The sequence below is a fragment of the Lipophrys pholis genome (genome assembly GCF_963383615.2).
Source record: "Lipophrys pholis genome assembly, chromosome: 12".
Classification (NCBI taxonomy): domain Eukaryota; kingdom Metazoa; phylum Chordata; class Actinopteri; order Blenniiformes; family Blenniidae; genus Lipophrys; species Lipophrys pholis.
The window spans coordinates 26,822,741-26,848,466 of record NC_137641.1 but is presented as its reverse complement, the minus strand read 5'-3'; the positions used below and the strand labels follow the sequence as shown (position 1 = coordinate 26,848,466).

At 39.8% G+C, this 25,726-nt stretch overlaps 1 protein-coding gene across 1 annotated transcript; it reads left to right on the top strand.

Annotated features, from left to right (window-relative positions):
- Window positions 1–6,041: 6,041 nt before the first annotated feature.
- agpat2 (1-acylglycerol-3-phosphate O-acyltransferase 2 (lysophosphatidic acid acyltransferase, beta)) lies at window positions 6,042–20,455 on the top strand (the record flags this gene model as incomplete). Its single annotated transcript, XM_080477643.1, has 6 exons — window positions 6,042–6,244; window positions 13,174–13,307; window positions 17,356–17,531; window positions 17,661–17,756; window positions 19,389–19,461; window positions 20,298–20,455. The coding sequence occupies 6 exons, from the start codon at window positions 6,042–6,044 to the stop codon at window positions 20,453–20,455; spliced, it is 840 nt and encodes a 279-aa protein (XP_080333769.1).
- Between the last annotated feature and the right edge of the window lie 5,271 nt (window positions 20,456–25,726).

Below are 25,726 nucleotides of genomic sequence, written 5' to 3'. Positions count from 1 at the left end.
TGCCTCCTCTTCGGTGGTTGAAATCAGATGTGCATATGTCAAAGAAAACCACAAAAACACACATTCTGTCTTCCCTCGTTATGTGGAATCAAGTGCAGACCTGGGAATATGCCGTTTTATTTTCAAGGTTGTTTTCAAGCTCTTTGGGTGAAAGTGAGTTTGTTAATCAGCATTTGGCTTTGCTGTAATGTTTTTGGCAAATCAGAGATCTGTGAGGGGGTCTGCAGTCTTTCTTTGAGGCAATCTGGGAGGACTTGAAGTTACTTGTTTATGACTGTATAACTCTATATTTAGTTAATATGTAACCATATTGCACTGAATTGTTGTGCATACAGACCACACACTGTACAGACAAAAATACGAAACAACCAAAATATCGAGTAAATGTGAATTAATTGCAAACTAACATTTGAAATTATACCGAATCACCTTTTTTTCCATCTCAATGAACTCTTATTCATATTTCCCATAGGTCTTTTTTTTTTTTAAAGCAAACTTTTCACACATACCATATGAGGCTCAAAAACTGTGAGATGAGTTTACTCTTTATACTTCAAATCACATGTATTCATAATCTATTGAAAGCTACAGTATATTTTTTTATGTTTTAATAACTCATGTCAGTATTTTCTTATTTAAAAAAATGTTTTAAAGGGTTTGTCTTTGTTGTGATAGTTTGGTGCCCTCTAGCGGCACACTCTAAATGTAATTTATGACAAATTTTCTGTTATACACTATACTTTTTGATCTGATACTTAAGGGTGTGTGTTTTTTTTTGTTGTTTTTTCTTGCTTTCTCCCAGGTCTTGTTCAAGATGCTTAGACCTCAGATTCCTTGTATGTGTATTGGACACTTTGCTGAAATGCATGAAGAAGAAACTCTAAGCACAAAGATACATTTGATAAAAGCCAATAATCTCTTCAGTATTTTATAACAACCGTGACAATGAACCCTGTCTCAGTTCATTCAGTGACCTCAGATTAAGCCCAATGGATTTAAACAAACATGCAAATTCTCAGTGCGTCATCATATCTCATCGTTCCATAATTGCTATTTCTCCATAGAATTCATTTCATTGATTATATCGTCACAGAAATAGAAATCACATTTCAAAATGTATCGTGTTACTAGATTCTAAGCAACAGACATGTTGTCATAAGCATGATTTCTGCTGTCTGAGCCCGATGTTTCCCGTCAGACACTGCAGGTGTATTTTTTGTCTTCGCAGTAATATTTTAGCTGTCACAGTGGAAAATTATATTTGTTTGTTGAACACTGACTCACTGTCAGACAGCCACAGCTCGCTGACACGCTCATGCTAAGATCCTTTTCCATCTGTCTATTTTAAAAGTAGCATTTAAGTAATATTCATCAAGACATCATCAGATCACAAAACATCAGCTTACATCAGATCAGTAAAGATAACCTTGACTGTCCAGTGAATTATTATATTAGCTTGTGTTTTTATAAGCTATAAGGTGTGAGGCTGTACTATTGATATGTCAACACTACCATCTAGTGGTACAAATTGTTTTTAAAGTGAAAATAATAAAATCCCAACAATGTGAGGGTTTTAGACTGAAAGTTTTATTTGAAAAGAAAAACAAAAAAACAAGGTTTGACTGATGATGCTTGCGTCTAACTTCCATAAATCAATTAACTTATGGGGTGTTTGTGACTCATTCTCTGTAATTATCCAAGACATTTAATGCAAATGAGCGAATGTGTGATTTCCTATATTTCACCTGGGGTTTCCTGCATGGAGGAGCCATCCATCTTCTATGGATCCACTTTATCTTTGGGTGCTGGAGACGTTCCCAGCAAGCATTTGGTAGAAGGCAGGTTGATTGTTCCTCCATCATGGGGTGAACAGGCACAGAGACAAATGGTCTCAAACATACATAGAATTTAAATAGGCGGCAATAGTCTTTTTAAAGACAGCAAATAAACTAATACAAGGTGTTTGGACTCCGGGAAAAGACCAGAACGTGCAAACGCCACACAGAAAAAGTCCGATAGACCAGAGGCTTCAAAAGCATTTTAGTTAAGGGGCCATACATATATGTTTCATCTCAAGTGGCCCGAACAAGTAAAATAGTGCCATATTATTGTTTAAATTTAAACTTTAAAAAGTTTCTTTGTCGTGGTGCAGATGATAAAACTGTCTATTTTCACAAATCCAAACAATTTCTGTGGAAAATTACTACAATCTCAACATCACGACAATTCAGGTGCAAAATACAATGAAACTATAAATAGATTTTTTTTTAAAAATGCTACTTATTGTTGAACATTGCTAAACCTAGAATATCAATGTTTATTATGGTGATATTTCCATAGTACTGATCATGGAATTAAAACTGAAGTTACAATATCTGGACATATGAAAACTATAAATGAACGTTGTGAAGCTCTCTGTTCTCATGTCCATGAGCTGTCAGCATTAGTCAACATTAGTTGCTCCAACAGCCCCTCTGATGCATTTGTGACCCTAAATAAACATGAGCTTACCTTGAAATGTCTGCATTATGGTACATTTATCCCAATTGTTTTATTTCTGTCTCTCTTTGTTTTATAAAGTAGGAAAAATAGTATCTCAGACTGGATGAGCTGTTTGCAGTCACTTGAATAGTCAATGATTAACTCAAACAGTGAATCACTGTTTATCATTGAGTAAATATAAAATCATTTAGTCAATATAAAAGTGCAGTAAGTGAAACGTATTTGTGTGTGTGTGTGAAATACGTGGCATATATTTGAATAATATAAAACTGCATTACATACATGTAATAATTAATAATTACATGTACTGTTGTATGTCTGCATGTGTCTTTTTTAAAATGGGTTGGGCCAGAAAAAGTTGTCCTTCATTCTTGGAAACTAAAAAAGTATATTAGAGATGTATTTTATTTTATTTTTTAAAGGTTTTTTTCCGCTCAGTTTTTGTTTTGTTTTATGTTAATGTGATATTTGTCAACTGAAAATATCAAATAGCAATGCAAGAAATAAATGTATATGTAGTATATAGTAAATGTATATTGCAGGAGTATAATGTAAAGCTGCAAATATCTCTGTCCGCACATCCGTAATGATCCATTGTTTACATTGAGTCATTTTGAGCATCTGCATGTGATAGAAAGGTCAAGGCTTTAGAGATTAATTTTGAATGGCAGATGAGCAGATAACAGGACAACACTGGATAAGTAACTTTCCACTGTTGCTTTTGTAAGATACATCACTGTTGTCTGTGGAAAAACACTGCAAATTTTAAACATCACACCTGTTTTACTGAGCAAAGATGTATTGACGTGACAGAAATTTTTTTAAACTTTATGTTAATTATGTTTTACATCATGGAAAACAGTATGATGCAATAGGTTGATGACCTTTGTTCCAGTCGGATCACCTATAGGGGGCGCACAAGAGTCCCTGGCGTTATTGTAGCAGTCTGTATAAGTTCACAAATCCATGACATTATCTATAAAATTATTGATAAACAAGTGTTTTATTACATGAGATAGATTATCTGCCTCCAGTTTTCCTTCAGTTCATAAATATGTGTCCAAGTGTGCAGGTGTGATACACTGTAAAATCAAACCATCGTGTCTAAGTACAAACAGCAATTTAGCTGAACTTAATGTTCCCAATAGATGTTAGATGTTTTTACTTTTAAATAAAGTGTAGGTGTATCTCATTTGTTTCCAGTGCTGCTGATATTGTGAAGGTCAGTTTTGGTGTTACAATTTTGTTCCAGCGATTCATTTACCTTCGGTTTGATGTTATATTATTACAATATTGAGGACAAAGGGTTGATATTTAGCAACCGATCACTCAGAATTTTGTTTTTGTTCTGTTTCCATTTATAAATCATCCACATTTTTACATTAAAAAAAGGAAGGATTGTGCAATTGTAGGCCTACTAGTTTATTTGCAATGATCAACTTTTTGAATGTCCAATTTATCGAAATCTATGTGTCTTCTATCCTGCTTTATGCATTTCAGGGTTACAGTGGAATGAGACTTTGGGTGAAGATCGAACAATCTGGACAGGCAGTCAGGTCAACAGTCGTCCTATTTAAGATCAATGCATGTTTTTGGACCGTGAAAGGAAAAAGCCAGAGAAAACACATTCATACTCCACACAGACAAAGCCACCATGTTCAGACTCGAGGCTGCGACTGACTAGACCACTGTGCAGCTCTGATAAATCAAATATAATAGATATTTCACGTCTCACACCTTGAACAGCCACAACACTGTGCTGAGCAGGACGTGACCAGTTTGGACATGTTGCCGTGCAGAAACACTGAGAGACAGGAGGAGCTTAGTTCAGTCAAATAAAGTCTGCAGACTCAGGCTTCTCGAAACAATATTTCAGGAATAAAATCGTATAAACAGATGTTGTTCTACAAGTTTGATCCATTGCATCGGCCCCTATTAAACAGTTCACACAGGGGCTGTCGATGAAGTATTAACCAAAAATAATGTACAATAGGTGATTATGTGGCACAGAGATGAGAGAACGTACACATTACAACATTTAAGAGGTTTTATTGAGTTTTTTCATTGTATTCACAAAGATGAAAACATTAAAATAGTCTAACCAAGAGTATGTGATTTTTCCGCCTTTTTGTACTCCTAACATAGTTAAATGAACAAAAATAACATTTAGAATCCCAGGTTGCTCACACATCCTGAGATATTTCTGGATCTGTCCAGTTTACAATGTGAAAATGGAACACTGATGATCCAGTCTACTCATTGAATTATTGGGATCACTGCACATTTTACATCAGGATTAATGACTGATTGATCCTAATCTTGCAAATCATGTCAAGCAGAGCTCCTTGCCCAGGCTGAGACTTTATAGTCAAGGCTACTGGACAGTGTCAGATTATAGCCAAGGATTGGATTATCACTGCTAATCCAATTATTTGGGTAGCGTTGTAATCGCTTGTCAAACTGGTCTGTAGAGCTAACCCTCTCCGTGGAGAGCGGGAATCCAAACAGGCACTTTCATAGTGGATAACGTTTAAGTATTCACTTGTACTGTAAACAGAAGAAAAAACATGTGATACAGAACATACATAATTCAGTATTCAGTTAATATTCCAATAGATTTGTAAATTTTTGGGGGCTTTTTATTGTGAGCTGTTATGCAGTTGCAAAGTTCCTTCAATGTGTGAAAAAGTTTTATGTTTGTTTTAATGATTTTCTACTCAAAAGGTTGCAAAATTATGTCAGTCACTGTCAAGTCTCAAAAGATTATATAAAAAAAAAATGCAACACATAGAACAGAATAGAATAGAATAAAAACTTTATTGTCATTGTCACCCGTACAATGAGATTAAAAAGTGCCAACCCATCTGTGCATCATAAAATCAATACACGTTCGATTAGAATATAAAAAATAAAGGGATAAAGACAAACAGATACTCATCACTCATACAAACAAGAGTACATTCCACTGCACTGGTCGCTTGTACATTACATTGCAAATTAGTTGTGTTTGTTTTGTTAAGTGAAACAGTGAATTCCAGGTGTGGAAAGTTTACACCTCGAGGCTATAATTCCTCCTCTGTTGGCATATTCTACCGACACTGGAGAAACAACACGTGAAGAGTGAACATAGTAGTGTTGTGGTTGTTTAATTGCGTGACATCCAGTGTCCAAGTACCCGGAACTAGAAAAAAAAAAAAAAAAAAAAAAAAGCACAACCCGATGACGCCTTGACTCCACCTCATGATGCCATTTAGCAACAGATGAGCCGCGCTTCATGTTCATTTCACACAGCCAAACCAAAAGCGTTGCTCTCACCCTATTTTTTTCTCTTTTTTTTTCTTCTTTTAATTAAAAAAAAGAAGAAGAAAAGGGAATAACCGTGTGATGTGTATCGGGGTCGCGGCGCGTGCCGTCTCTCCCGCACCGTAGCCTTGGCTGTCGAGCGTGCCGTCAAGCGGCGTCTCCCAGCCCTCTCTCTACCCGACCCCGCGTGCGCTCTCGCCGGCTGCGCGTTCCTCCGGCGCTCCGCTGCCATGGACATGCCGTGGGTGATGCCGCCGCCGCAGCCGCTGCTGCTGGTGCTGCTGCCGCTGCTGCTGCTCCCGCTCCTGATGTGGACCAGCAGCACGTTTGTTTTCTATTTCAAAAAGTGCTTTTACGTCGCCTGGATGATGGTGCTGGCCCTGCTGGCCATCCCACTGTGCGTGCTGAAGAGCGGCGGGAGAGACGTTGAAAACATGAGGTGAGTTTTATTTTGTGTTTTTTTTTTTTTTTTTTTTTTTTTCATAATAAATGTCGCCGTCTGACAGCTAGCCGACCGTTAGCTCGTTAGCCTCGTGCTAACAGCGGGTAGTTCATATTAAACATTAAACAAGCTGCCCCTCTGGCGCCTTTTTTAGTATTATTACAACCAACACTCGTCACAGACGTGTAACATCAGTCACGTATGGCCTCCCGAAGTGTCACAATTTGGATATAATTCACAAAATTAATAAATATTGCATGCATTTTTAATCATGCATATGCTACCATGGCTGTTAGCTTTGAGATGCTAACACTAATGTCCAACGTTACACTCGTGATTAACGGAGGTATTTACAACAACAACGGGAGCTCTTTTTGCACATTTCGCTCTCCTTCTTTTTAAAGCTTGTTAGTGGACTGGGTTGGAGGAAACACGTCGCGGAATGTGACAAAACTGTCATTGTTTTGCTTCTCGTGGTGTCTGAAACTATTCATTCCTCTGCACAAAACATCTGGATTCAGTCCACTCTCACTTCCAGCTCAACCACTTTCACAGGCACAGAACTTCTTTCTTTATTAATCTTATTTGTTGAATGTAGATAGTTTGTATTATATATAATACTGATGTCAAAGTATATTCTGTTAAGCGTTATCCCACAGAAATCACAGGAAGCACAGAATGAACACACGTAGGGGATTGGATTAGATTGGGTTCTCCTCTAATTTGACACAAAGACACACAGATTAGTGATATGCTAGTGTGGAAAATGGATGTATACACTTTTCCAAGGTTCAGATTCAGGTTTTTATTAATTATCTATAGTCCCAGCAACAGATGTAGACATACAAGTACATTGCTGCTTGTCACTAAAGGACTCTATGTTCTAAGTGTAGCTTCATCTTCAGCTCAGCTAAATCACTCAAATGTATTTACTTGAATTGAGATAGTTTTTGTCAAATCAGTATATTGTCACAGTCTAACTCACAGGAAGAACATGATGAACCCATAAGCACCAGTAGGAGCTTTGTTTTCCTTACATTTGACACACTGTGTAACTTTCCAGATCCCCAATTGTGTGTCAAAGTTTCAGTAGAGACACGTCAACGTCTCCAAGGTTCAGATTCAGGTTTCAATAATTGGATATAGTCCCGGCAACAGATGTAGACATGTAACTACATTGTTATCACCAAAGAAATCAATGTACTGAGTGTATCTTCACTTTTAACTCACCTACTTTCAATAACCCCAGAAGTTTTGTGATAATCAGTAACATGTGTTTACTTGGATTGATATACTTTATGTCAGCTCAGTATATTGTCACCCTTTCACCTGCAGAGCTCCCAGAAAGCACAGAGTGTGGCGTTATGCCTTCCTGGCTTTGATTCAATGGCACACATGTAGATATGTTATCAGTATTGATGGTATCATATTATTGTCACCAAAGGAAGTTCTTTGCAGTAAAGCCACTTGATATCAAGCATCGGTAGTTGACTCTTTTGTAAATATGAACTTACTCCTAAATTATTTCCTATATACCAACCTGATTATCCAGAAAACACAAGCATCAACTGTCACCAAGTTTCTACCCTTTAAACATGTTCCACATCCTAAAGAAGACGAGTAAACAGCACATGACACCGATTGTTTGCTATGCAGCTCGAACTACCTGTTAAAAGAGCAACGACTTCCACGTCCCCTGCATCAGTTACCACATTGATGTGTATTTTGTACCCTAGATATGCAGTTGAGTTTTACATACACGTGGACTGAATCCTTTTGTGAGTCGATAAATGTTTAGTTTTTGTTCAAAATTGTAAACAAATGACCCAGTTTGTTAGGTCTTTTTAGCGTTGACCGTGTAGTATTTTTCTAATTCTGAATGTCACAGACGAAATCACAAGTAGGTGTATGTTCGGTTTTTTTTCCTCCTAAATTTGGCACAGGGGCATAAATGCATTGGAAGGCGTAGATTCTACAAATACACACTCATCTATCCACCACAAACACACTGGAGGATCTCCAGCATTAACTGTTACAGCTCAGCCTGCCAAGTTTCCCTAGGATACGGCGCATCCTGACAGGACTCTGGAGTAAAGCGTGTCGGAGGCATCATCTGTTCAAAGGGGGGGGGGGTTCGCTGTGCAGCAGCACCGTCAGGCACAGTCACAAGCTTTTTCACAATAAAAACAATACTGTGTTCTCATTCCTTTAATGAGAAAAAAAAAATCTGTTTAAAGTGTCCTTCAGGTTAGACTGAGCTCCATCTAATGACTGCCTTCATGCTTTTAAAAGATTTTTCCTCCTATTTTGAGACTAATACTCATTATATATGATGTGGTACCTTTTGTATAACTTATGATAATGTATGCTCAATCTGTTATGTAGCTATTTTAGCAGGACATTCATATGTTCATTGTTTGTTTGTTTTTTATATCCTCTGAGATGCTGATCTATTTATCTGGGTAAATATATGTCTTTGTTTCCAGAAATGTTAGAAATGACTCAAGCTACTAAATCATACTAAATTTGCAAAGTTAGCTCAGAATTAACTAATCGATTGATTTTAAGTGTGTAATTCAACATGATATATCTTCAATAGATTCTACATTAATGAGGCCCTTTTAGGTAAAAGGAACCTCTTTCATCCGGGTCATAGAATCCCTATTTCTTGACTTAAAAGGCAGCCTTTTCAAGAAGTGGTGAAGCTTCTTAAGTAAAATGGGAAAGATCTGAGTTGAAAGATCAACTACAACATAAGTGATCAGTAACATCCAGCCATCCTCTATACTGCATTATTAATTTCTTTGGAGGAGGCAGGGTACAACCTGGATAGAGTGCCAGCGCATCACAGAGTAACGTACAACTGTAGTGTATATAGATTTTGTCAAAATGACCGCTTGACCGCACCATGGAAGGAAATATGTTATTTTATACTCAACACACAGAAACAAGCGCACGCCGACCAGGTCAACTGATACTTGTTAGGGTGGAAATGTACACCGTCATTGTCGGTGTCCACTTTGTCCCCGGTGGATTTTTGTTGTTGTGCTTAATTCTAGCTGGGGAGGATGGATTGCTGCACACAAATGACTGCATTCCAGTAATTACCTTGAAGGGACAGATGCCAGATGGCAGGTTCCCCGTGATTGGAGTTGGGCTGCTGAATAGTTATGAGGGCTCCATCCTCAATGCAACCTCACTTGGCCCTGATCTGCTGACAGCAACTCAGTCAGTCCCAACGACGGGCCTTCCTCACTGCCTCAGTGCTCTCGGAATAACTGTTTCACAGTCACGTTAGCTGCGGCGGCGGTGTCACGTTGCACCAGTGTACCGTTCTGTCAGCTCAAAGGTTATCTGGACCTGTTGACCGTGAAAAAGCGACTGAATCCGGGTCAGACCTTGGACAAGGGACTTTTGGGAAGTACTTTTATTTTTTTTATATGCTAGCTAGCTTTCGGCAAGAGGAGGGCTGTGATTCATCAGGACAGGAGTCTGTGGCAGAGATTCGCTGCCGGGTTGCTGATGGGGAGGACGTAGATGTAAGGTAGTAGAAGTTTGTCAAAGTTATCTGAAAATAAGTCACTGTTTATACTCTACTTGAGCTTCAAACTAACCTGACACAAATGTACCCTGTTTCCTCTGAATGGCAACTTCAGCTTACATGATCAACTTTAATTATCAGGCAGGATCTTGTGACAACAGATAACGGACAGAGGCTTAGTTTTCTCCCCCGCAATCGCTTGAGCTCAGGTTCCTTACTGTGCAACTGTGGAGAACATCCGCGGGGGACCAGTGCGGCTGCTTGTTCGACAAAGCCAGTTATGCTGTCAGGCAGACCATGGCATGACTGACCTTTAAAGCCTACATATTTAAAACTGCCCACTTCCTTGTCCCTGCCTTCCTCAATGAACTAATCCTCTGCTCCGTCATTCAGGGCCTGTGACCATGTCCCCTCAACCTCCTGACCCAACGCTTGTGAATGAGCTTCAGCGCTGGTGTCTTTGTTTGCCAGATCAATATTTTTTTGCGATGACAGGGCAGCTCCACCTTTTTTTATTAGAGAACAGGCGGGTTGTGTGGGATTTATACTCTGGTCTCAATGTCATCGTGCTCTGCGGGTTCAAAAGAAACTTCCAAAAGTGAAATAGCAGTGCGTTATTTGTCAAAAAATTCAACCGAGGTCATTTCATTCCCCTTGAATAACCCTCCAATCGCTCCAACGCTGCCTGAGTTATTGCGTAACCAGTGGCTTTTGCACTGCAGTGCCTCTGTTATCACTGTACTGATGTGTTGGGAGATAACAAAGACTGTATTCCAGTGTGGAGATTAAAATATTTTATTAGTTTGGAAACATAGGTGCAAGCTTACCTTCTAGCAAGGCAGCGATTTATGGTGATAAGGAGATTGAGTCACATGCCAATGACCGCAAGTGATGAGTTAAACGGTTTCACAAGTCTTTGGTGATGCAACGTAGTCCTTTGAATCAAATCTGTTTTATTTGATTCTCGAAAACATTGGCCAACCTAAATCCTTATATTCATCCATTATTTTTCTTTGCTCATTTTCATCATTAGAATGGCACTAATCAAGTAAACAATCAAGTTGTTATTTATTTTGACCTAATTATATAAAGCTAATGTTTAAAATAACTTAATCTTGAGTCAATACTGATGTCAAACTAGTAATGTTGCTCATTCCCCCCAATATAAACTAGAATAATATCCAATAAATGTGTGTACAAGTCATTCAAGTTTTGCACAAAAAACTAGAGCTTAGTAACAGCAAGGTGAGAATTAATGCAAAAGCTGGGCATTTATATGGCACCTTTGTACTTTAATGAGCACCTCACTATTTCAGCTGAACAGCTGTAAACACTGACCTTACAATCAAGGATTGATATGCTCCATTATAAGCCTACATCTCCATTTTTATATTGCATGATTACCAATTAGACAAAAGCAAAGAACCTGTATTTAAAGGCCACCACTGGTCAGATGAATTTTCAATTGAGTCAGTTTCCACTCAAAGATTACTTTGAGTTTGTTATCTTCAAAGAAAACAAAAAAGATCAATTTGCTCGGTCTTCAGTGTGACAAAGTCTATTAAAATGTACAGTGGGACTTTTCTTTTCAATAGATTATTATCATGACTAAATCAAGATTAAATCAAATTAAACTAAGATTAAATCAAATGACTGTCCCTCCCGGAGTATTAATCAAAGACATTTTGGTGATTCACTGAAGAGGAAGTCAGAATGTGGGGAGAAGATAGATCTGCCGTGTTTTAGGAGAAGGAACAAGTTAGCAGTGCGACAGGAGCCAGCCATGTCTTGCACAGGAAAAGACATTACTTTGTCTTACAAATGTTGTGGTCCCAGTTTTGCATCGCTGACATTGACATGCTTGACTGGCTGAAACAATCGCTGGAGTTTACTGAACTGCTAATAGATGCAAGACATTCACTTAAGGCTTTCTGTGAAGTGTTTCGTTGTTTGATTGTGGACTTCTGCATATTTTATGATTCCTCAAATTAAATCACGACAAACGAGATTTGCCAGTAATCCTAGCAAAATGGCTCAAATGATCAGGTGTGATGTGCCTTAATGCAGGATACTAAAAGATCATCTGTTACTTTTAGGGATTCTAGTAGGACAGAGTCTGAAAAAGCCTTAAGCCTTCAATATGTTACATAGATCTTAAATATGATTGGTCTTACCCATTACCCCTTATTGTATAGAGGTTTATAAATGTTAGAAAAGTTAAGAAATACTTAATACTGAAGAATGTTCTCGCTATGTTTGAGGCTTGATGGGAATTTAACCAATACAAGTCATGCCAGGCCTTCAAAGGGATAAAGAGAAAATATTGAGGAGATTGTAGCTGGTGGGAAGGCATTAAATCTTGATCCTTGTTCATGCGTATTGTGGCAGACCTGTGCAGCGTGTAGCCACATGGATTTCATACCAAACCTTGTTAAAAAAGTTCTCCGAGCAAAGGTCGAGCTTTATTAATCCCAAAGGAAAATCTGTGATGGGAAAGGATGCAAAGAGGAAACATCTGTGCTTGTTTATTAGGTTGAGGAGTTTTTAAACTAGAACGCAACAGGTTATTCAGGGAAATTCCCAACGAATTGTTGTGTCAATGTGAGTCTTTTCAGTTGATTTGATTGTATTATTTGTCATGTCCTCATTCATCTGCTGCAGGTTAAGAGTCGAACATCTGGCTCCTGACAACCCCAGATATAACTTTCAAGTTTTGATGGGACAAATCAACGCAAATATTTTAACTATATTTGCCCACTGGCGTGAATTATAACTCATACGAATGCAAAATTGGTCTCTGTGGGACTTAAAAGTAGGCAAAATATTCCCACTTGTCTTGAAAAATTACCCAAAAGCAACCAAACATCAGTAAAGGCAGCCAAAATCGCATTTGTTTAGTTTAAGTGGGTTCTTCGTTTGGTGGGAAAACAAGCAGGAAATCTCTAGATCAAAAATCGAAATCATTACTTTTGTTATTTTCCAGCTTTCGTGTCATTTTTAGGGTTTGAATTAAAGATAAATACCAATGGCATCAATGTGTGGTTTACCACAAGCGTTACATATGGTGTCCGAGGCAGATGGTGGGATATTCTTCCTTAAAGCTTATTGGAGCATGACACCGACCACAGGCAAACAATTAACTAAGAAACATCTAAAGCTAATGGGGATGGTGAGCATAATTCATTTACCAGATGTCTTGGAGGATGGTCACGATTGTATCATTGACTTGAGGTCTGAAACATCACAGCGTGCTGCGTAACCTCGGTGATGAACGAGCCCTACACATTCCAGCTTCTGGTTAATAATAAGTAGCCTGCGGCCCCTCGTTTGTGAACGCTAACCTATAGTTATGCCACACTCTAATCAACCGCTGCTTTCCCAACAGGATCATCCGCTCCCTTGTCCGTCACGTCAAATACTTCCTGGGTCTTCGATTTGAAGTGAGTGGGTGGGAGCATCTGCAGACCGAGGGTCCCTATGTCATCATCTCCAACCACCAGAGCTCCCTGGATGTTTTGGGTGGGTATTGGAGCAGTTTCCTGCAAATCTAATTGCATTTTAGTGTCATTCCTGATTAAAAGTGAGTCAGAAATGATGTGGAGAGGTTAAGAAATGGACACGGTGTCATATTTGTTTTCAGCACAGACCGAATCCTTCTTCCTCTGATGAAAGATAATGCAAGACTGCTGTGCACAGAGGAGATAGGATTTATTTCTCATCTTCACCTGCAACACTGGTCAGATTTACCCTGGAAAAAGTTCTGAACATTCAGTCCAGTTTACCTTCTGCAATTTGACACCGGATTTGATACACTCAGTTCTAGACATTTTAGTTGGAGGCAGTCCTCTGCAGTAGATACAAGAGCCTCAGAGAGAAGTGGGGCTTTCTGGGTATGCACTTGAGAGCACATGTGGAGAGTCACAAGGATCATGCAGTCTTTGCTGTTGGATAGAAATCAATTCAGGTGACTCTTTCCACAATAGCTTTAGGGAGAAAATAAGGGCCAATAGTTGTAAGATTAATGTAGCTTAAAGCTTGTGTGTGCAGAGTCTATGAAAAAAACCTGCTGACCAGTTAATTGGCATGGACAAACCTGGAAAAGGAGAGATTTTCAGCTACAGATGGCGAAATTTAAGTTTAAATGACATATACTGACCAGAAAAAGAAGCACACTGGACCAATGCGACCCAGATAACTACAGTGAGACGAACAACGAGCCTCACTTCTGTCCAGTTGTGAGTTTACTGGCTGTTGACCTGGATGAGCTCATGGACAGTGACATGAGAAACCATTGCCTCACTAATAAACAACTGGCTGTTGACCCAAGTGTGTTTTTAACTGTGGGGTGAATGAGATGGTCACTGTTCAACCACATTATGTCTAATCAGTTTGTTGACTTCAGTGTTTCCTCAACCAAAGTTAGGTCTGAATGTCTGGTGATGTAAATCAAGCTCTGCACATGTGCACTACAGTTGCAATAAAATAGCTTTTCTGTACACGTGTAGATCGACAACACTAACATTGGAGTACTGCTTGTGCAGCTGACAAAGTGTACATTTACTACACCATCATCTGGATCAGCTAAAACACAGCAGGCACAAGCAGTTTAAATGCGCTTAAATGTTCAGCTTGTACTGTTCCCCCACACACAGCATCAACGAGTGGCCCAGAAAATTAACTACAGCATTTTCAAGCTTTCCATTTGTCTTTATAAAAATATTGCCAATTGATTTTATGAAGAAATTATTCCATTTCCAATTGATTATGCTTGTGTAAACAGAGCCTGAGTCTTGATCATTTGCTGTTCACTGTCCACTGAAACAGTTTATTATTCTCGAGAAGTCAACACCTACAGATTGCAGGATATTGTTTGAAATGGGTTTTGAATGTCTGCTGGGCTAAACATTGGAAAAATAGCCAATGCGCTCGTCCGTGAGGTCCAGATTTGATCATGTGAAAGTACCTGAGCTGCTGATTAGATTATTTTAAACAATAAAAAAGGTCTCTTAATATTTGATGACTGCTATTTAATTATTTATGCAAAGAGTCATGAGCCAACGATAGGTGTGCAAACTTCTTCTTGTGATCGGTCCACTTATTGCATGAGTTACATGAAAATTATACAGTTAAGCCGAGTTAAAATTCAGAATTAAATTTTGCTATTTATGCATTTGTCCACAGAAGCATCTTCCATACTGCTTTAGCCAGTCGGCTTACATTTATACATGAGTATTACTTTGACTGCTAAAAATAGACAGCATTTTAGTAGACTATATAATATCTGACCTTGGACCATCAATAGACTTTGGAGGCTAACTTTGGTACAGCTCTTGTCTAACTGACAGAAACTCTCACAACACAAACACAACTAGGGAAAGTGACAATCACAACAGTCGCTGAAGAAGCACAATATTGTCTCCAGTGCCTCTAAATAATTCAATCTGATATCCAGCGAGATACACAATCGTCGGTTAACGAGGGTCAAACTTTGAATCCAGTTTTAGATATTTACGCAAGAGCCAGTCCTTCAGCCTTCTGTTATTAGCACATTAAGTGTTGATGAGGTGGAATTATATACACAGAAACCATCTACAACAAACATGTACATTAAACAGACTGGTAAATATTAACACATCAGCAGCAGAGGCTGTAGCCACAACACTGCTCTACTTTCATTGGAGTGTCTGTTCTGCAGAAGTCGCCTTTATGAAATTGTATAGTATTCTTCTGCTGGCATATTATTATATTAAGTATTTTCACATCTCTCATTGAGATATAGTACCAGATCTATCATTCTACTGCTTAAAACCTTTTTTGAGAATCAGTCGTTTTGCCTCTGGTTTCTTTGTTTACTTTTCTCTGAAGATGACGCGCTCCTCTCAGCAGCTTGAGCTACATTGGATTTATTTGCTATGGTGGAATTCGATGTGTTCGTCAAACCAAGAACAATGAAAACCCATTAGAACCAAAAGTAAAAGTTCATCACTGCCAGACTTCATCCTCCTGTTTATCCGAGTAACAGCCACTTTTCCCCTTTTTGTTATTTTAAGACGGCTTGTGCTGGAAAGTTGGGCAACAGTCATGCTAAAACTGGGCCAAATGTAAGATTACTGCATTCCAGCTTTGTGCTGACACACACAGTGCTCGACACATCAGGGAAGGATTTGCAGCAGCGTGGCACTACAGAAATAATGTGGCTGTCGCCGAGTAGTTTTGATTTAGCACAGGAGATTACGCAAGAGCACTCAAATCCCTAATTATACTAATTAAACAATCACACAGGACAGTGCCGGGAAAAATAATTCACAGAGCGTGTTCTGGAAAGGTTCGGATTCTGCTTTCAATGCTGGTTTTTGTTATTTTACCTGTCTCTTGGATTTTAGTGTGGAGGACTGTCGTTTTGCAGAGGTGTGTTTTCTGTCCATCATTTGCCACGGAGGGGAGACTCTTTCAGTGCTGCCGAGTGATGAGGGCAGGCTCTGGGCCAGCGTAGTGGCAGCAGCGGGAGAGCTAGCCCTCTAATTAGCTCCGAGAAAACTCAGCATGAGGCTTATTTGGCGTCCAAGTTGCCATGCCATCCCAGCAGTTCGCTGCTCGAGCTAATGCTGATGTGATAAGACCGTCAGGATATCCTCACCTCACCTCCTCAGACTGCTGCCCCCTAATCATTTATTTAACCGATTGAGACTTTCTTCCTCTGGTTCTGGATTTGACCTCTGTTCTGCACCAGCAGCCTGCCGCACAGAGGTTAATAAAACATGTGCTATTCGTGGAGATATCTTCCATCTCTAACGTGAAGTATCACTTTTGACACGGCGCTTTTGACGCCTGCAGACTTTATACCACATGAAATCCAGGTTTTTATACGACCATAGACTGATAAGACACAGAGGCCAAAGCTCACCTCTGCCTCAGACTCTTGAATCTCTTAGTGGAGTCGTTCCTTCTCTTCAGAGAAATCTACTATCATACACCATTTAACAGATTGCAGTTCATTAATGATTCCCACTGATCACGGCCCGTATGAACCATATTAACCAACCTCACTGTTCTATTGTCACGTCTTCAAAGTAGATAAATAGATTAAAGAAAACACTTGATAGTAGTGGTAGCAAGGAGTGATCACAGTTTTACCTGTGGTCAGCTAATGGGAGCAAATTTCTTTTATTAAAATCCCTTTAGCATTCCAGGAACATTTATTGATTCAAAATTCAATCTCAAATCTGCTCCGTTTGATAATATGAAGACAGAAAACATACTGTACTTTTACTGTCTGAAACTACAATATTTACCAAACTAAAGAGGTTTTCTTTGTGCAATCAAATTGACTGTTGGTGGCCAAAGTGTTTCATTAAAATCGCAGCTTTGATCATTCTTTTCCTTTTCGTGATTATGTTTTAAGTGTGAGCTCGATCGCAGCTGTAAGATATTGCATGTTTGCTTCTGCACCTGGACAGAAGTTGGCCTCGTTGGCTGCAAATGAATCGCAATCATTGTTTGTTATTCTTTCATAATAAAACACCGTACGGCTGCTGTAGCCCTGACAGGCTCATGTTTCACCCTTCAGGCCTGATGGAGATCCTACCAGACCGCTGCACCATGATTGCCAAGAAGGAGTTGATTTACGCCGGCACTGTGGGCCTCGTCTGCTGGCTGGGCGGCATCGTCTTTATCAACCGCAAGAAGACGAGCGACGCCAAGAGCGTCATGGCCGACGCAGCCCAAACCATGCTGGACGAGCAGGTAATCTGGGCTCGTGTAAACACAGGATGCATCTTTTTTTTTTTTTTGTCTCCAGATTTCTGGTTTTGCTTTCTGGAGATGATTGCGTCGCTCCTCTCCCTCTGATCCCTCGCCCTCTGACCTCCACAGATTCGTCTGTGGGTGTTCCCCGAGGGCACGCGTAACCAGAGAGGCGACCTGCTGCCTTTCAAAAAAGGTGCTTTCCACCTCGCAGTGCAGGCACAAGTAAGCTCCTCTTTTTACATTTTTTTTTTTTTTATTTAAATATGCCATTAAATTCAACCTTGTTTTGAGGGTTTTTCCTCGCAGTAGGAAGTGGGATTTTCTACTTTTAGCCTGTTTGTGACGTGAAAAACGTGGAGATTTTATCTTCTTCTGTCACTGACCCTGAGAAAAAAGGGAACGTGATGAGACTGGCTGCATTCCAGAAATCTTACGGCGGCTTGTGGGACCTAGAAGAGTGAGGGGGCTCGCGGTGTGCCGCTTCCAGACACGTGGGGGAGCCATCAGCCTGAACTGCCGCAAGACTGAAATCTAATCTAACCACAAATACCTCCCTGTTATTAGCGTTTATTTTCCTCAGCCATTATCATCCAACGTTGCTTTGAAATAGTTTTCTTTCCTTGCAAGTAGTTTTATTAAAATATTTCTCTTCCTATGATGTTGTCCTCCCGATTTGAGCCACACATGACATAATTGAAGGGCGCTCAGACGCTTGGCGACCGCGGCGTCGTGTGCAGCTCAGCTGCGTGCCTTTATGGGCTTTATCTCTGCGTGCATGCAGGTGGGAGGTCTCCGCTTCGGAGTCGACGTCTCGTAGCACACGCTCGGGGTCAGGCAGGTGGAATGAATTAAAAAACATTGTCGGGAAACGAGGCCAGAAACCACAACGCGGTTCGCCCCGAGGCAAAAATGCTGCATGTGTGAGTTTGTATATGTGACTCCATGTTTTTTTTCTTTTTTAGGTGAAATTGCCGTTAAAAGATGAATATCAGTTTGCAGCAGATATGTACCCTGGTTGAGGGGCTACGAAAATACAACCCTGCTGCTTCCTATTAGCAAACACTTCATTTTTCTATTCGGCTCCGCAGTTCGGAGATTTACTACATGTCATGCAAACACCGCCTGGGCGTTAGCGACAGTCATGCGATGGTAAATGCGGTGTCTGTGTTTGAATTGGCGGGATAACGTCATTACAAGTCAGCGCTGTCTGCGTCTGCGTTTTCCCCCCTGTTGGCTCTGCTTTCACACTTTAGCAGAAACTATTCCCATCGCTCTGTGTTTGGGTCTGCCGAGTCGTGGTTCGAGCCTCTCCGTTTGTACCCAGCCGGCCAGATTGAGTGGAAGCAGGACGGCCCCCAGGGGGAGACACGTTTGGCTCAGTCGGTCCTGTTGAAGGGCCACCAGAGAGCAGCTCGGCCTCTATTAGCAGCAGCGGAGGAGATGGAAATTGCTCGTGTCATGCTGAGTGTGTGTGTGTGTGTGTGTGTGTGTGTGTGTGTGTGTGTGTGTGTGTGTGTGTGTGTGTGTGTGTGTGTGTGTGTGTGTGTGTGTGTGTGTGTGTGTGTGTGTGTGTGTGTGTGTGTGTGTGTGTGTGTGTGTGTGTGTGTGTGTGTGTGTGTGTGTGTGTGTGTGTGTGTGTGTGTGTGTGTGTGTGTGTGTGTGTGTGTGTGTGTGTGTGTGTGTGTGTGTGTGTGTGTGTGCGAGAGAGAGAGAGAGAGAAAGTTATGTTGGTTTAATCAAGTATTTCTGATGAGGTTTCTCATCTTCTGACTCCATCAGAAAAATTCTCCAAAATCGAGCTTAGAAAGTGGATTTAAAAAAAAAAAAAGAATTGGTCTTGCTTCCTGTCTTCAGGTTCCCATCATACCCGTGGTTTTCTCATCCTATGGCAACTTCTACCTACGAAAAGAAAAGCAGTTCAATTCAGGTAACTTGGCTCAGTTGCTCACATGACTTGTCCTGGTGCAGCTCAAAGTTGTGCATTGTTTTTCATTGAACGGATGGTGATTGTCACAATTCCATGATTTCAAACATTCATGCATCACGAGTGTTAAAATAAGAAAACGTCTAAACTGAATGCCTGTTTGGATACCACAGCACATAGAAATAAAGGATCTTCAATTCTTTTAAAACTTTTGAATAAATAACCCGTACCTGTTTTACTGGATACATGCAGATACTTCTGTAATGAACGTACAATATGAAGAAGATATTCATACATACAGTGATGGTACATGCACAGGTGCCATCACTGTTCTGCGCTCGAAGGTGTTGAAGAAGCCCACATGACCGGTGCTCAGAACTGTCCTTGAACGCCTCGCGACGAGGCACACACACGTAGCGCTCGCTAAACAAGAATTCATCCGCTTGTGTATTCGTTCATGATATAAAAAAAAAAACCACTCTTTATAAGTAATAAAACCACAAATTTGAGCACCAATAGACCAATTACGGAAACAATGATTTTAAAAAGAATGATAAAACTGAAGGTGCCAGTAGTACATTCAAAATTAAGAAGTTCTTAAGCTGCGTGGGTCAAGTGTTTTTCTTTTTTTTTTTTTTTTTAGGAAATTGAACGTTTACTCACACTTTTAATGAACATACCAACAATTCAGTATCACCTTTAGTCGATACACAAACCAACATCTGCTTAGTGGAGATGTTTTTGTATTTAAACGTGTGGCTGAGAAAAGAGCAGTGCTTCGAGAAACAGTCGTACACAAAGAGCTCCTATTTTCTAACTGATGCTTTGTGGCTCTGCAGGAACCATCAGATTGAAGATCCTTCCAAAAATCGAGACAAAGGGAATGACGATGGACGACGTGTCATACGTGTGCGACAAGTCCTACGACGTGATGCTCTCCGCCTTCCAGAAAATCTCCAACTCCGTTTCCCAGAGCAACGGGCCCGTGAGGCACTGAACATTCTGCCGTGCTCCCGTGTCTCTTTTTCTGCCACCGTCTGAGACCCCCACCCGAACACCCACCCACCCACCCCTTCCCACCGCCACCACCACCCGCGCTCTCCCACAGGTCGTCCCATCGCCTGGCCAGGAAAACGACGTGACACGAGCCTCTGGTCATGAAATCACTTCTTTGTCTAGTTGACAGCTGGTCCGGGCTGCATCAGGCCCGACCACACAGCACAGTCGGTCCTGACCCTCACCGTGTCTGCAGCTCGCAGCTCTGCACGCCGTGAGCGGAGTGACGGACGGCGAGCCGAACAGTGTGGAAACATGTGTGTCGTTCATGCATGCCTTTTTGGATGGCTCTGTCCACCTTTCATTCTTCCTTTTTTTTTTGGGAAAGCCTGGCCTACTTAATCACCACTTTGGTACTTTCTTTTGCCTTTTCCACCCCCCTACACCCCCCCCCCCCCCCCCTCTTTTCTGTCTCCTTCTGATGAGCAGCTCAAGTTTTGGCGGTTTTTCTTTCTTTTTCTTCAGTTCATAAATGTCTGCAGATATTTATGTTTTCCTCTCACGTTGCCTTGGTTGTCGTTTTCTTTGGATGCTTACGTACACACACATTCAAAACACGACTTTCTTTAGCTTTTCATGCCCCCCCCCCCCCCCCCCCCGTCTGCATTCCAGTCTCTTCGCCTAAAACAGAGCAGAGTCTCCACGACCTGAGGCGATCCAAGGTCACCATCTTTTTTAAAAATTGTTTTGCCGCTCTGAATTCAACTCTATAATCACGTCGGCTCTTAAACGCAATGACCAGTAAACTCTGCAACATCCTCCATGATGTCAGAAAGGAATGCAAGGTTACAAGATATCATCTAGAACAACAGCACCCATCTGTACTGAATTAATGGACTCGAGTGAACTGACCAGTTTTCATTGTCGTGTATTGTTGGTGTATCATTGTGCATTCTTTCAATTCAGTAGAGACCCCCCCCCCACCACCACCACCACACCCCCCACCCCCCACCCCCGCGTGCAGCATCGAGCAGCAAGTGTCTTCTTAGCTCTTTATTCCTGCTCTATTAATTATTTTTTGTTTCCTTTTTTTATTTCTTTTCCCCCCCCCTTCAAAGTGATCCCAGAAGAATCTCACAGGTGAACTTATTTAAAACGTGTCAAAAACAAGGCGACTTCTTCAAGTGCAATGTCCAACTGTTCTGGCATTACTGCTCCAAAGTGCAAGCTACCTGCCGTGCCATGTCCAAGGTTTCCCAGCGTCGGCCCGTTTACTTTCTGCCCAATCAGTCGTCCGCCGATTGATTACCTTTTACCAATGACTGACTGATTAACATTTTACTCCGATATTTTTTTTTTTATATTTTTTTCTGTAACTTTATGTTGTTTTATTGATCAGACACAAAAAAAAAAGGGTTGCTGGGATGAGGTCATTCGAATAAAATCTCATTTTCTTTTCATGTAAAAAAAGAAAACACTCAGAACATAAATACTTTTATGAGTGTACGTACAATACTGTGCTAAAGTTCCAGGCTGGTGTGTGTGGGGGGTCGGCTGCGAAAACACTACAATAAACTATAAAGACTTTTTTTTAAGTATTTAATTCAAATTGCAAAGATAATTACCAGCATTTAGCCTTCAAGACGGCATCACATTAGGGCTCTTTGTATGTTTTTGGTTGTTTAAGACACTTTCCTGTTTGTTTTACATGATGGATTAGAATATAAGAATTGTGGTACACCATCCAGAATGTTCTGCACGGTACTGTACGTGTGATTACTGTGATCAGGGGTCAAACATACATCTACACATGTCATTGCCATATTAAAAAAAAAATATTTTTTTGACATTACATTATTTACCCCTTGGGGAAATCCCGGTGAAACATAAAACGCCACTGGTAATTATTGTTTCCCCTGTATTAAACAGTTTTTTTTTTTTTACACATCTGGGCTGAATTCTAATTCTAAAATCTTTTAAGTTATTAAAATGTGTTTTTTTTTTTTTTTTTCATTTAGCGATTTCCTGTCGAATGGCGACAGATTTGATCTCTGAAGCCATCTAAAGGTTGACAGTTTTCACTTTTCCACACACCAGAATCACGGGGAGAAAAAGCATCGTGGTCACTAATCAGCGCGATCAATTAACCTCCGACAGAGAGAACATGCAGATTCAAACCCAGCATACTCTCACTTTAATGCGAATGCACTTCCCGCTGCACCACAGTGAGGCCCTCCGTTAAAACACAAGCAAAATACATGAAGGCAACATGATGCTTTAAATGTTCTCATCTTCACAAACCTTTTGTGTCACCGACTCTTGCATCTTCTAACTGGAGAGATTCACTAATTAATAAGAAACTGACGGATTCTAAAAAGACTTTAAAAACTGAAATATATACATATATATATATATTTTTATTTTTGGGGGGGGATTGGCTATGTAAAGAGTTTAATTACAATGAAAACCAGTTTTTATTTCGTCATGACGTCCCGATTTGTTTAACCTTGAAGCTGAATACTGTATCATTTAAAACGTTTTGGCCTTAAGTGTCATTTGTCGTTGCACTGCTGGGTCGGTAAACGTTTGCATATAATCATCATCACCTGTTTTGTAACATGTACTGACAGTAACCACCGTTAAAACTGACTGAACTGTTTTTTTTTTTTTTTGGGTTTCAATGTTAAAAATCCAGGTCTTAATTTTCATATTTCTCACTGCCTTTACACACCGTCTGCAATATCCTCTTTTTTTTTTTTTTTTTGGTGTGTGTGTGTGTCACGAAACACCGTCTGAATGTATCGCAGCATTCAGGATATTTCTGTTTAATAGTTGCAATTTTTCTTTTAATTAAGTCGGAAGAGCGAAACATCGAATCTCCAAGGTGTATTTATTTGAGCATTAGATGTTTAATTCTAGACTGATTGCCGTGTACACGTACCTCCCGGGGGCCCAATGTGAACGATTCATCTATACTTCGGTACTAAGCCTGCACGCTGCTGTTTCATAGTGAGTGCGACGGTAGTTTTAGTGACACCTGCTGTAAGTACATGTGAAAGTCTGGAAATCCTTATTTTAAGGCCCGTGTGGAATATACTTACTCCCCCTTATCTACTAATATCTAATATTGACTGATCCAGCGCTGACTTTATTAGTTCAAATATATTTATTGACTTCTTTTCTCGCCTCAGAGTAGATTTTTTTAGTTGTTTTTTTTAAATTGTTTGCGAGTCTGTCGAATGTTTAAAAGCTCTACCAAATTGGTCTCTTCCAAAATATGAATTATACCATATGAATTAACGAAATGGGATTGTTTTGCTCATTTACAGTTGATTTTCTCAGTTATTTTTGTAATGCAAATGTGCGATTTGTAGGCTTTTTTTTTCTTCTTTTTTTTTGTGTCACCAGCCTGTTAACGGGGCTCTGCAACAAACCGTGCCGGTTGAATCATTCAATCATCTTCTTTTCTTTCTTTTTTTTTGTTTTCGTTAATCTTTCCTCTACTTTTCTTTGTCTGTTTAGGGCAGTTGTTTACGGATTAATATGTACGATACTGGAAAAACGATTCAAAGTATTCTCAACCTTATTAAAGCACTTTTTTAGGCTGAGTTAGGGTGAGGGGAGAAAACAAAAATGTGGATTTTCACCAAAGCTATTAAAGTGTAATTTAGATGGATAAGAGACACAGCTGGCATCCTGCAGAGCCTTGTGTGTATGTGTGTGTGTGTGTGTGTCTGAGTGTGAGAGTGTGAAAGTCTGTGTGTGTGTGTGTGTGTGTGTGTGTGTGTGCGCGTGTGTGTGCGTGTGTATAAATATGCACACACGTTATAGACGCCCATTATAGTATCTGGTTATTATTGATGATGTAGTGTTCTTGATTTCACCTATACTGGGTAAATGTGAATGCCTTGCAAAAGAATAAATAAAAGTTGATTCTTTTTTTTTTTCTAAAACATTTTGTTTGCAAAGAATAAATAAAAGTTGATTCTTTTTTTTTTTCTAAAACATTTTGTTTGCGTACATATTTTTCTTGCATGCCGAAACCTTCTCCACCTGTCGTCACTACCTCTACGCTTTTCACTTTTCCACTTTCCTGCCTCTCGCTCTCTTACTCGTTTTGGTACATCACTGAGCAGGGAGCGTCTCCGTGGCAACAGACGCTGACCTCCATGAGGTGCCTCTCCCATCCGCTTTGAATGGGACATTTTTTTCGCCGTTTCTTTTTCGGATTTATTCGGAAACGGTCAGCCATTAATGTCCCAAAGACGAATCAATTGGTCCTTTGATGTTGACAAATCATCCCTGAAGATTTCATGCAATCCGGGTGAATAGTTTTTGCAAAACACATACATACAAACCAACGAATAAATAAATAAATATACATTGACGAAGACAGAACCTTCTCGGCCAACTTTTGTTGGTGAAGGTAATGAAGTGGCCTTAATGCATTTAGTTTTTTTCATTTAACATTTTCCTTTGTGGAGACAAAACTGAAAGCCTCCTCTTATTCAGTATTTTTAGTGCACTTGGCTCCTAAGTCAAGGAGTCGAATAGCAAAGAGTTCTTAAAATTTGTTTTTAAAAATTCAACTTTCCAGTTGAATGCGGTAGTTTATAGACTGAAGATATTTTCAGTCACTTTTTTTGATCCATATTCTTAAAAATAGTCTGTTACTGTTGTTACATTGAAGGTTTTTTGAAGGAATTTGCATTTTACAGTGGTAAAAATTAAAAATGTCATGAAGTCTTTCAAAATTTTATCTCCCTATTTCTTCTTCTTCTTCTTTCTTTTTTTTTTAATCATGAGTTCGCAGAAGTTATTGGGGGAAAATCCTTCTCTTGTTGTTGCACCAACACCCTGGATCTCTGAATGCCTTTCCGCAGTCCTATTACTTAAAACAAGTGAGAAAGAAGTTTCCAGCGAGTTTGAGTTTTCTCGCTATTTCCTCTCTGGAAGAGTAATGAAACACCATCTCACAATCTATTATTTTTTGGCTCATATTGAGAAATAAACCTGCATATAAATGCTTACATCTGTTATATATTTATAGTTGGCTTTGAAATGCTGTTTACAGGTAAACAGTAAAAAAAACCAAAAGTCTTTATGTCCAGACTATAAAAAAAAAAAACGTTATTTCTGCATAAAGTGTGTACTCCTGATGCTTTATTTGCATAGTTCCAGTGTTGTTTGACTGTGTTCTATCCATATATGTACACTTTCCCTTTGATCACAGTACTTGCTGTGCATGATTGAGGTCAGCAGGTTTGTTGTT